The sequence below is a fragment of the Lepidochelys olivacea genome (genome assembly GCF_965140295.1).
Source record: "Lepidochelys olivacea isolate rLepOli2 genome assembly, chromosome: 11".
NCBI lineage: Eukaryota > Metazoa > Chordata > Testudines > Cheloniidae > Lepidochelys > Lepidochelys olivacea.
In genome coordinates, this window is record NC_140421.1 from 34,063,501 (window position 1) to 34,075,147 (window position 11,647).

General features: G+C 46.2%; 1 protein-coding gene across 3 annotated transcripts; it reads left to right on the forward strand.

Moving 5' to 3' along the window:
• The first annotated feature begins 1,247 nt into the window (after positions 1-1,247).
• TBR1 (T-box brain transcription factor 1) lies at positions 1,248-10,216 on the forward strand. Of its 3 annotated transcripts, none has more exons than XM_084644044.1 (6): positions 1,248-2,049; positions 2,460-2,614; positions 2,932-3,053; positions 3,530-3,688; positions 4,777-4,838; positions 7,856-10,216. In XM_084644044.1, the coding sequence occupies exons 1-6, from the start codon at positions 1,358-1,360 to the stop codon at positions 8,697-8,699; spliced, it is 2,034 nt and encodes a 677-aa protein (XP_084500170.1). In that variant the 5' UTR covers positions 1,248-1,357; the 3' UTR covers positions 8,700-10,216. The 3 variants fall into 3 exon arrangements, with proteins under 3 accessions (XP_084500170.1, XP_084500171.1, XP_084500172.1); XM_084644045.1 differs by having other exon boundaries at positions 2,481-2,614; XM_084644046.1 differs by lacking the exon at positions 1,248-2,049 and adding an exon at positions 2,111-2,219.
• Positions 10,217-11,647: the final 1,431 nt, after the last annotated feature.

Here is an 11,647-nt window from a genome sequence, read left to right on the forward strand (position 1 = left end):
AAGCCCCCGCCTCCCTGATGCCCGGGAAGACAGGAGAGGGTGCCCCGCGCACGCTGTTCCACCTGGATTATCCACGGAACCTTCAGCACTCCCCGCCTAACAGGTGGGGTGACTTGGGCCTGTTACACTGTGAAAATCGCGCCTGTCAACGTGGGTGTCTAGCTCTTCCCTAGTTTAATGAAATCGTTATTTGGGATCTCCCCTCCTCCACGCCCTAAATCTTTTCTCTGACAGGAGCTCTAGCAACACTTAAATTTATTTCTATGAATCGAGCTAACTGCTTCTGGCAAATCTATTACAAAAGATATCTCCCTCCTAGCCCTGCCTGTGTGATTCAGTCACTGAAAGAAAACACACGTCAAGTGGAAGGGAAGCTGGAGCGAGACGGAGAGATGGATGCCTTGTGCCATGCTTTTCTGATAATCTCCCGCATTACAGCACACAGATCAAATATTTATTTACTGAAGACTCAGTAAACATGACTGCAAATACATTAGGGCGCTTCAGCTGTACAGCTTATAATTATTTCAAAAGGTAAAAGAGATGATACACTGTTCCTGTGTACATATGCTGCCTGAACGGAGTTTTATGGGTGTTTTATTTTTCCAACGCGGCAGTTACCTTTGGGGGGAGGGAGTTAGACTGAGAGGATGGGGGAGTATATCTTATAAAGGATGGCGTCCCGTTAGTGTGCACTTATAGTAGACGGGAAAGCCAAATTCTGGAACTTCTAAGGGGAGATAAGGCCTCCAGCAAGCGGTGTGTGTGCTCTGCACATTGAAATCGTTACATTCAGAGTGAATGCTGACACCTGGGCTCATTCTGAACCCAAAAGTCTCCAGCATCTTATCTCTTTCCTTCTTAACAAAAAGGGGAAAAATTAGGAAATCGCAGGTCTTTGATTTTTTTTTTCTTTCTATGCGTAGTCACAAAGCTCGAAAGGTCACACGGTAATGAGCACTCATAGCAAACACAGTATTCCCCCTCCCCCCTTGTATCCCACAATAAAATCATCTCCTTCAATTTGCCATGATCGTCGCGACCAGGAGCCAGGTGATTATCCTAATTAATGTCTATCTAATTAAATTACTGTCAGCGGTTAACCAATGGCAGGAGCCGTTTCATCCGCTCCACAAGCAAGCGAGATCAAAAGTGAGTCTTTCCTTATTGCTGCATAGTGTCAATTGGCCAATCTCTTCTCCCAGGGAAAAAAAAAAAAAAAGTAAATCAAACGTTGGGGAAGCATTTGGTGGGAGAAGCGCTTTCTGCCTCGGGAGGGTCCCAGGATGTCTAGTTGATGTTAAGAGGAGCCCTTTAGAACCCGAGACTGAAGGGTGAATAGCTCGGTGCTTGAGCTATGCAGCTGGAGCATTGTCTTTCTCCCTCTGTCATGCTCTCCAAGAAATTTCTCAATGTGAGCAGCAGTTACCCACATGCAGGCGGATCTGAGCTTGCCTTGCATGATCATCCCATTATCTCGACCGCTGACAACCTGGAGAGAAGTTCACCTCTGAAAAAAATTACCAGGGGGATGACGAATCAGTCAGATACAGACAATTTTCCTGACTCCAAGGACACACCAGGGGACGTCCAGAGAAATAAACTCTCTCCCGTCTTGGACGGGGTCTCGGAGCTTCGTCACAGTTTCGATGGATCTGCTGCAGATCGCTATCTGCTCTCTCAGTCAAGCCAACCCCAGTCCGCTGCCGCTGCTCCTAGTGCCATGTTCCCTTACCCCAGCCAGCATGGACCCGCGCACCCAGCCTTTTCCATCGCCAGTCCAAGCCGCTACATGGCTCACCATCCTGTGATCACCAATGGAGCTTACAACAGCCTCCTGTCCAACTCTTCTCCCCAAGGTTACCCAACGGCGGGCTACCCTTATCCCCAGCAGTATGGCCATTCCTACCAAGGGGCGCCTTTCTACCAGTTCTCCTCCACCCAGCCGGGGTTGGTGCCCGGCAAAGCTCAGGTCTACCTGTGCAACAGGCCACTCTGGCTGAAATTTCACCGGCACCAGACAGAGATGATCATCACCAAACAAGGGAGGTAAGCGGCACTTGCGGCTGCTGCATGGAGCGACTGGACATTAGGTGGTGGGGTTGGGACTCCAAACTCTTCCTTACGGAGGCTTTGGAGGGGGGCGATCTGCGCTTAGTGTTCGGGGTGACTGACAATGCAACCCGCAAAGTCCGGCGTGAAAATGGGGAGCTGGACGGGTAGGTCACAGGGGGCGCCTGGGTGGCAGCTGCTAGGGTGGCTCGTGATATGCTAGTACAAGGTGCCTAGAGATAGGGTGCAGGTCCCTACCTGGCCAGCAGTCCCTCCGGAGAGGGCCCCCAATGCGGCTCCCTCCTCCTTTTGAACTCATCCCCTCTTCATACAGCCCTTTAAGGTCCCCCGGTTGTTATTTATCACGAAACTGGTTGGTTTTGTGTGTGTGTGTTTTCTTTTAACAGGCGCATGTTTCCTTTTCTAAGTTTTAATATTTCTGGTCTCGATCCCACGGCTCATTACAATATTTTTGTGGATGTAATTCTGGCCGATCCCAACCATTGGAGATTTCAAGGAGGCAAATGGGTTCCTTGCGGCAAGGCGGACACCAATGTACAAGGCAAGTTCTTCCAATTAACACTTTTCCCGACACATATTTAGGTGAGAGTAGTTAATTAAAGCCTTTGTGGACTGGCTCAGGCGGCTTCTTAAACGAGAATGGGCCAATGATGCTTTTAAAAAAAAATAAAAAGAGGGAGGGGGAGTGAAGGGTGTTCAGAAAATGCTATTTTAATCCTCCCCGGTTAAAACGAAGGAAGCATCGCTGGTAACGCGCTGCTAAGTTTAATGCGATTCACAGGACCCCTGTGTGTGATGCTACAGTTGCAAGAAAGGGTGTGTGTGTAAGAATCGTGGTGTGTTTATTTGTTTCTTTAGGAAACCGAGTGTACATGCACCCCGATTCCCCCAACACAGGAGCCCACTGGATGCGTCAGGAAATCTCTTTTGGGAAATTAAAACTTACAAACAATAAAGGAGCATCGAACAACAACGGGCAGGTCAGTGAACCTCACACACGCTCTTATTTGTTGCTTCCAATAAAATCCTGAAAATTCAGATCAGATCCCTGTTTTCTTAAATAAATCATACTGCTAGGGTAAAACGTGTTAATTTCTATTCCTAACGAGTTGGAATTGTACAGGACTTCTGAGAAAGGGGGGGAAAATAATCCTGCACAACCCAGCAACAAAACCCAGACCCAGATCAGAGTTGGGTTATGTATGGGGGGAGGGGGGAAGAGCATTCTGAAGTGGAGTGAATCTGTAGCTATCCTGCTAAAAGGGAGCGATGACTAGGTGGTGTCTTAGGGGTGCATTTCTCCTTCTCTGTTGAGTATAATCCTCTCTTGACAGGTCGGCCACGGCTTTTTATTCAAGCGCTTTAATACCAGCAAATATCCGTCTTTTTCTCCCTCTCCTCGCTCCAATTTAGCGTTTCTGCCCCTTTGTCCCCCTCCCTTTTCTCTGCCTGACAGATGGTGGTCTTGCAGTCCTTACACAAGTACCAGCCCCGTCTGCATGTGGTGGAAGTGAACGAAGACGGGACGGAGGATACTAACCAGCCGGGCAGAGTGCAGACGTTCACTTTCCCGGAGACTCAGTTCATAGCCGTCACCGCCTATCAGAACACCGATGTAAAGAGCTTGGCGCTGTATTTCCCGCGCGGCCATCCTCACCCTCAACCGGCCAGCAGCGCTTTAGAGCTTCCGAGGCCGGCTCGTGGGGCTCCGTGTAGGTGCCCGGGGAGAGAGAAGCGGATACACGCCGTGCAGAGTGCTGGCGCGCGCGTGTGTCTGCGGCCAAGGGGTGATTGAATCCAGCCGGCACCGTTGTATTCCCCCGCCCGGCAGGATCCGGGCGGGCTGGACCTCGGTGTATATATTTGACGTTGCAATTCTGTACCTTTTGCTAAAACCGTCACGAATTGTGAGCCCCAAATCCGCAACACGAGCAAATGTGTGGATCAGATTTCTGTTTCTTTGCATTTGCCCTGGTTAGTCTCACGAGCACACACAAGTCTGGCGTGGGGTCTACAGAGTGAATATTTCATAGGGGCGCAATAACCATCAGTTTCAACAGTGAACATCTTCTTAGGAGGCCAAGCGGAAACCCGATTGGCATTTATTATATTAAAACTAGAGTATAATATTGGTCAATAGCTGTTATGTTCCCATTGAAAAACACACATTTAATCTGAGGTGATTTTTAAGCAAGTCTGCAAAGAGCCACTGATGCTGCTGACTGTGTTGGGGGTGATGGTACATTTTAATCAGAATAAAATCCTGTTAATGTAGAGACAGATATTTTTTGCTCTCACTTTTAAATGGCATGCATTAAAATAAAAGTCGGTGTATTCCGTTTTCGATTGCTAAACCAAGCATAGCTGCAATAATCTCTTAAAATGTTATATAAAAACACTTGAAATATTCATTTCTTATCCTACATTTTAACTTTAATTGTGAATAATTACTTTTCAGAATAGACTGTCAAAATTATTTCACATTTTTATCAGTAATTGCAAGACGCAACAATTTTCCTCTAATTAAAACCTTTATAAATACGCTAAGCTTAGTTTTTATATTTTGAATAGCGGCAATTTGAGCAACTAATGAAAAAAAGATCGAACAGCTGTGCTTTAACAATGCGTCTCCTGTCCGTTGTCATGCTTTCATTATGTATAGGTACGAGAAAATACTCATTGATCCTCTATTTTCCTTCCCAGATTACACAGTTGAAAATAGATCACAACCCTTTTGCAAAAGGCTTTCGAGACAATTATGACACGTAAGTAAATGGTATTTTTATTATCCATTTTATCGGATGCTCCCACATAGGCCGGTAGAGACTCTATTTGGTTTAGTATTTGGGGTTGTATTAAAAATCTCTTTAATTATTTAAACATTGAAATACTTAGCATTGAACTTTAAAAAAAGAAAAGAAAAAAAAAGTTCTCCCAGAGAAGAGAAAGCAAATGCAGGCTCCTAAACTCGGGACTGGGTTTCGGGTGACTGAATAGAAATGAAATTCAATTGTCTCCCTTATTTTTCATGGAAAACTCTTGGTTTCCGCATTAATTTGTACGCCTGGGTTAGTAAGAGGCAAATCTTCTGTGCCGAAGAGATAGCTGAAAGAGGCTGGCTAGCACATTCAATACAACCTTGTGCAGTTTGGGGACAGATGCTCTTCTCACCCCCTCTGCCTGCATCTGAGGCTGCGTGTGACTTTGGCAGTTGTGATGTTCTTTCTGGCATATGACTTTGTACCCATTTTCAAGTTCCAGTTTATTCAAGCTGTGTATGTAGGCTATGAAATAAGGACCTCTTGAATGGGAGTTAAACTACTGAATATAAATGACTCTTTAACTCATCCTGGACACTATACAGAGAGTTTTAAAGAAAATTTCTTCTGTTTCTCACTCTGGTTTTCATTTTGGCGTTTTTGCCGTTCCTATATATCTAATCTCTATATAATAGGAAATGTCTTCGTGGAAGGCAAATATACGTAGGGTTCATTATGCTTTTATCCAAGATCATTGGCCATACATACTGGTCTAATCTTTGACCGATGGTATGTTTGTGATACGGATTCAAACTTGACTTTAGAGGTTTGCCCCATGCTCCTTTTCCCGCATTCAATGAAACAGCCCAACATCTTCATGAGACAATGTACACTGGTCAATGGCCCCTGTAAGGAAGGTTTGGAATAGGTAGAAAGAGCACCCAAGCTAAGGTGCTATTTCTGAGTACTTCTGATTCCTTTTATCCCCAACAAAAATGAGACTAATGACATCTTACGCCCATCTCCTATTGCTGTGCCTGTAAAGCAATAAAATCAACGAACTGCTCTAGCATTTGAGTCTAGAAGGGGGAATCATCTAGAAAATGAGTGAGAAGTGTCCCTAACCCAGTGCTACTCGGAGACCTGGTGGGAGGTGGGGAACTCAGACATAATGGGAAAGCGCACGGGTTTTTGCTCACCTAATTTTGCCTGAGCTCCTATTCAGTTGGAACAGAGTGGGCTGCTGACCACCTGCCAGGATTGGGCTCTGTGTTTAAGGGGAATATTTTTATTTTTTCCTTCTGAGTAAGAGAAACATATATTTGTTTTAAGGAAATGGGAACAGCCTCCCAGATAAAGCCTTTTCCGGATCCCATTGAAGTCAGTAGGAGATTTGCCACGAAGTAAGCCCCACATTGACTAAAACACTTAAGTATGTGCTTAATTTTAAGCAGTTGCGTAAATATATCCCTATTCAGCAAATCAGTTAAACCCCATTGAAATAATGGGATTAAGCACACACTTAAAGCTAGGCACGTGCTTAAATGCTTTTCTAAATCAGGGCCTAAAACTGGGATCAAGCTCCTAGAGTGATCACTCTGCTTAAATTTAAAGTAGCTGGCTGTTAAATATTACACACATTTATTCTTATTTGAAAAATATAATTGTAGCTGGTTCACTCCCCTTCCCAAAAATGCAATGGAATGTGCAGCAAGTGATCAGAGGGAAAATACAGGGGTTCTGGTGATTTTGGTAAAAGCCGCAAAGGAGAAGTTAAGGAGTATTTGAGCATACAAAATAGGTCATTGGTGCAGTGCAGAGACGACATGGTCTGTGTAACTTAAATAGGACTTTTCTATATATAGGGTAGACTAACGATGAAAAACCTTCTGGACTTCTCCAACCACAACATGTCTCTGCTTTCTTTTCTTTTAAATTATAAACTTCACACGTATGTCTCTTTAAAAAGAGCTTAAATGCTGTCTAGCACATCGCATTTGTTTAAGGGCCAACTGTGTTCTGGATAAGTAATTTCAGGAGGCGTGGAGGGTTAATTAAAGCACAGTTTTAGCCTGAATGAAACGCACACACTAACTATTCATCCATTAAGGGTTTTATAAACACAAATTGCAGCCCAAGATTGAAAGCTTATATATAGGTTATCTTGGAAAAAATTGGGCTCATCTGCTTTTAAAATTCCTTCAGTAGGTGTCTGAAGATTAGCTGAAATTAAATTCAATAACATCTTGATAGTTGGTTTGTGACTCTGAACAGTAAGTGTCAAACCGCAGAGATAATTTTTCAGTCTGCCATTCACGCTGTTTGCTACAAATGGACCAGGTTACCTGTTGCGCGTATTGTGGGCTTGGTCAATTTTCCACAATGCAGAATTTCCCAAGGTACCATGAAGGATAGTAGGATGTTAGCTGACTTGTGGATTTTAAATAAATAAAAACAAGAAACTTCAGCCTTTAAATTACGACCCTACTAAATATATACAGAGCAAACTCTTTTTCAGTTTGTGCTCGCCTATTTTTTTTTTTTAAACATTTAAAACGTTAGATCCACTTTGCGGGTGGTGTGTGTAAAATAATCTGATTTTTTAAAAACGTTTCTGGCCTCCGATAGCCTCCCCAGTATTCAATGTAAAGATGAACCAGAACTGTAGGGATATCTGCCTGGTTTGTTTCAGGTTGTCATGTCAATCTGGTCAACTGGTTTCTTTAAATCACGGAATGGCCCCGCTTCTGCACCTGTGCTAAACTCTTGTGGTTCTGCGTAATGCATTTTCGGGGTATTTCTGTTAAGTCTCTCCGCTCCGGGCACAGCAGCTCCTTACCGAGCAGTTCTGAAACGGGGCTCTCTTGCCAGGGAGTATGCACTGGGTGAAATCCTGGCCCCACTGAAGTCAATGACAAAACTCCCGTTGGCTCCAGCGGACCCAGGGATTCATGCAGGGTGCCTGCCTGCCTGCACCCTGCTCTGGCTCAGGACACCCAGAACTCTGCCCTTCTCTTTGGCAGGATCTACACGGGCTGCGACATGGACCGGCTCACGCCTTCCCCCAATGACTCTCCCCGCTCGCAGATCGTGCCTGGGGCACGCTACGCCATGGCGGGCTCCTTCCTGCAGGACCAGTTCGTGAGTAACTACGCCAAGTCCCGCTTCCACCCCGGCGCCGGCGCTGGCCCGGGACCAGGCAGTGACCGCAGCGTGCCCCACACCAACGGGCTGCTCTCTCCACAGCAAGCCGAGGACCCCGGGGCCCCGTCTCCGCAGCGCTGGTTTGTCACCCCGGCCAACAACCGCTTAGATTTCGCGGCCTCCGCTTACGACACGGCCACTGACTTTGCGGGCAATGCCGCCACCCTGCTGTCCTATGCAGCGGCCGGGGTCAAGGCGCTGCCCCTGCAGGCTGCTGGTTGCACGGGGCGGCCGCTGGGCTACTACACTGACCCTTCGGGATGGGGGGCGCGCAGCCCCCCGCAGTACTGCGGCAAATCCAGCTCCATGCTCTCCTGCTGGCCCAACAGCGCAGCCGCTGCCCGGATGGCCACCAGCAACCCTTACCTAGGGGAGGAGGCGGACAGCCTGGTCACCGAAAGATCCCCCTTGCCGGGCGCTGAGGACTCCAAGCCCAAAGACTTGTCTGACTCCAGCTGGATCGAGACCCCCTCGTCCATTAAATCCATCGATTCCACCGATTCTGGGATTTACGAGCAGGCCAAGAGGAGGCGGATCTCGCCCTCTGACACCCCGGTGTCAGAGAGCTCCTCTCCCCTCAAGAGCGAAGTGCTGACCCAAAGGGACTGTGAAAAGAACTGCGCCAAGGACATCGGCTACTATGGCTTCTACTCCCACAGCTAGACTCTGCCCCGTCCCTTTGCTTCGCTTTGTAGTCGGGCTCACGCCGCCACGATCTCCAGTGAATACAACAGTCCTTTTGCACAACAACTTCTCCGCAGTTAGCGCACTGATCCCAACTTTAGCTGTATCTTTTTATTCCCCCCGTGAAAGAGTTTTAGCTGTAATCCTCGCTCCCTGATTCCCTTTCTGAAGTGTAAAGAAACCCTCCAACCCCTTTAGGAGATCTTGACTTTCTTTGGCACCCGGTGCTGGCGCTGATATGGGAAAGCAGCAATTCCTGCCGTTGAATCTCCCTCTAATTCTCCTAACCCCATCGATGAGCAGGATGTTTGACTCTTAAAACCATACAGCGCTTCCTTCCTTTCCCATGGATGGATAGTTGGGGATGTTAGTAAGTTTAGTAGAACAAAGCCTGTGAAACGCCTGTACATAGTGTTTAATTTATTGTAACGAATGACTATACCTTTTTGTTCCCATTGTGGAGTCCCAAAACTAGATCATGTTTAACTTTCTCGATTTCTCCTCTCCCAACCCCCAAAGTTCACTCTCTGTTCTAAATGCCTCTGGAAACACAAAATGTCCAATAGAAATAGCACTGAATAATGGGTTTCACACTTCCTTGCGATCCCTCGCATGGCATAAATTACTCTGTGCCCTAAACTGACACATCTGAGGAGTATCTGTGCTTGCCCCTCAAAAGAATAGCGATCGATCCGGTTGGAAAGTCGATTAAGTAGCGGGACGCCTTCAAACAGCGAAGTAACCGCATCTGTAATTTTTTTTTCTTGAAGAGGAGTAGCTCGACAGCAACGTTATTTTTGCCCTATTTGTTCCTCCCACCCTTCCAAGTGCCAAATCCATTACTGGCCTGTGCAGGTGCCAAATATGCTGACAAACAGTTTCCAAATTTCATTGCAGTTTCTCCCCCTTTATTTATATTTCTGTAAATCGTTGTAATGAATAACCTACAAACGATATAGACGACTGAATTGTTGGTAATCATAGTGTAGTCCAGTGAAGATGAGTTGTGAGTTGTATATTTTACTGCATTTAGTTTTGGAATTGACTTTCATAAAGTAGATAACTGAATCTAACTTTCTGGGGGATACAATAAGTATTGCGAGTAAGAGTGATCTCTCCTCTACGTCTCTTACTACTTTGAGAAGGAGCATTCATAACCCCCAAGCTCTCCCCCGTGGAAGTAGAATAGTAAGTCTTTGAATTCTGAGTAGCAAATCTATACAATTAAAGCATTTTTATATAAAAAAAAATCAAGTGAAATATGCATCAGGCAAAATAGTCAGCCAAAATTCCAGCCGACGGGGAAATTTTTCCTAATAGAAATTCAGGGTCATAAACGTGTGTATATTTTTGGCTCCTTTGTAAATCTAATGTTGTGATTTTTATATTTGTTCTGTTATGTGTGTGGAACTGAATGATTTATACAAGTGCAAGCTCCATTGAGATGTTTTGTTTTTTGCCCGTTTGTATTGTCTGTGTATAACAAGTAAAATAAACCTGGCAAAACGTTAACGTGGTGTTTGAAAGCAGTTTACGTTTTACAAAGATGCAGTTGAAATTATCTAACTGGCCTAGGGGGAAGAAATCCAGTGGATACTAATGGCAGCTCACTTTTCATGGGTTTCGAGTGATAGATTAAAAACATGCGGTCATTCCATTGTTTTCCTGTCCTATAGTGTTGTGTAGTTCCAGGTTTGCATTTCTGCTTTCCCAGGGGGACAGAGAGGAAGTGGGAGAGGAATGCTTTCTTCTTACCTGTCGCCTGACCAATGTATTGAGGTCTGCACTAGGAAAAGGGAGAGAGGGTTGAAGTCTCCTCAGAGTTGGGAGGTTTATACCTAAACAATTCTCTACACGTAAAAAGCATTTTGCGAAACGCAGCCTTGTCTTACGTTTGTGTGCGGAGTAGGGGCTGAGCGCTTACAGGACAGAAGCTGTGGCTATAGCAATGGTTTGACATAATGTCCCCTGAGGTGAGGTTATTGGAAATGCGAGCCCAGGCTGTGCCACTCGCTTTAAAGGCTGAGTTCGTTAGCATTGGCTTGAGCTTTGGAACAGGACGCCAGACGCATTTCTGAGCCTGCATTGTGTGCTGGGTTAGGCTTCCATCCCCTCTCTTTGCCCATTTTCTGGTGGCGATGGGAGTTGGGGACTAAGCAGCTTCGTATCCTCTGGTGTTTTTTGTGCGGCGTGTGGGCTGTGTGAGCTCCACGCCGGGGTGGTTCCCTCCGTGGAGATCGGAGCGGCTGCACCCTGAAGAGCAAACGTAAACATGTCCCCCCTTTCATCACAGCGAGAACGAGCATCTTTGTAGCCCAGGGACGGTGCCGAAAAGCTTTTCCTGCTTGCTCCAGGTAGCTGCATCTCATTGCTCAGTGATGCTGGTGTGCAAAACCAATGCACGTCGGATGAAAAGGTGCTTTCTTTAGCCACCTTTATAAGCGCCACGTCTCTGTCCCAGTGGCTTAAATGTTGTGGGAGGGTGAAAATAAAAGTTTGAGGAAATGCAGAGAGAAATCGAAAATAATATATAGAGACCCAGACACAGCATCACCCGGAGGCAGTTGACTGTACCACTAGTCACCACTAGGCGGCTCTGTGCTGAGCCTTATTTTGTCTACCACAAATGACAGTATTTTTTCCTGTTTTTATATTAAGAAAAAGGGACTTTAAACAACACTAATGGTTCCAAATGGCAGGTTATTGTACCCCTGGCGTGTACTCTGGGCTCCAAATGCCATCTCTCGGTGAGCTCCCGGTGTACTGCATGGGGTTCTCGGTGTCATAAACTCCAGCTGCAGACCGGTGCCAGTCGGAGGCAGCTGTCCGACTGCACAGAAACACGACCTGGTTGCCACACAACTTCTTGGGGATGGCTGTCCATGCACGGGGTCTGCTGGCCTCTCTGGTCAGTGGCAGCGGGGAAC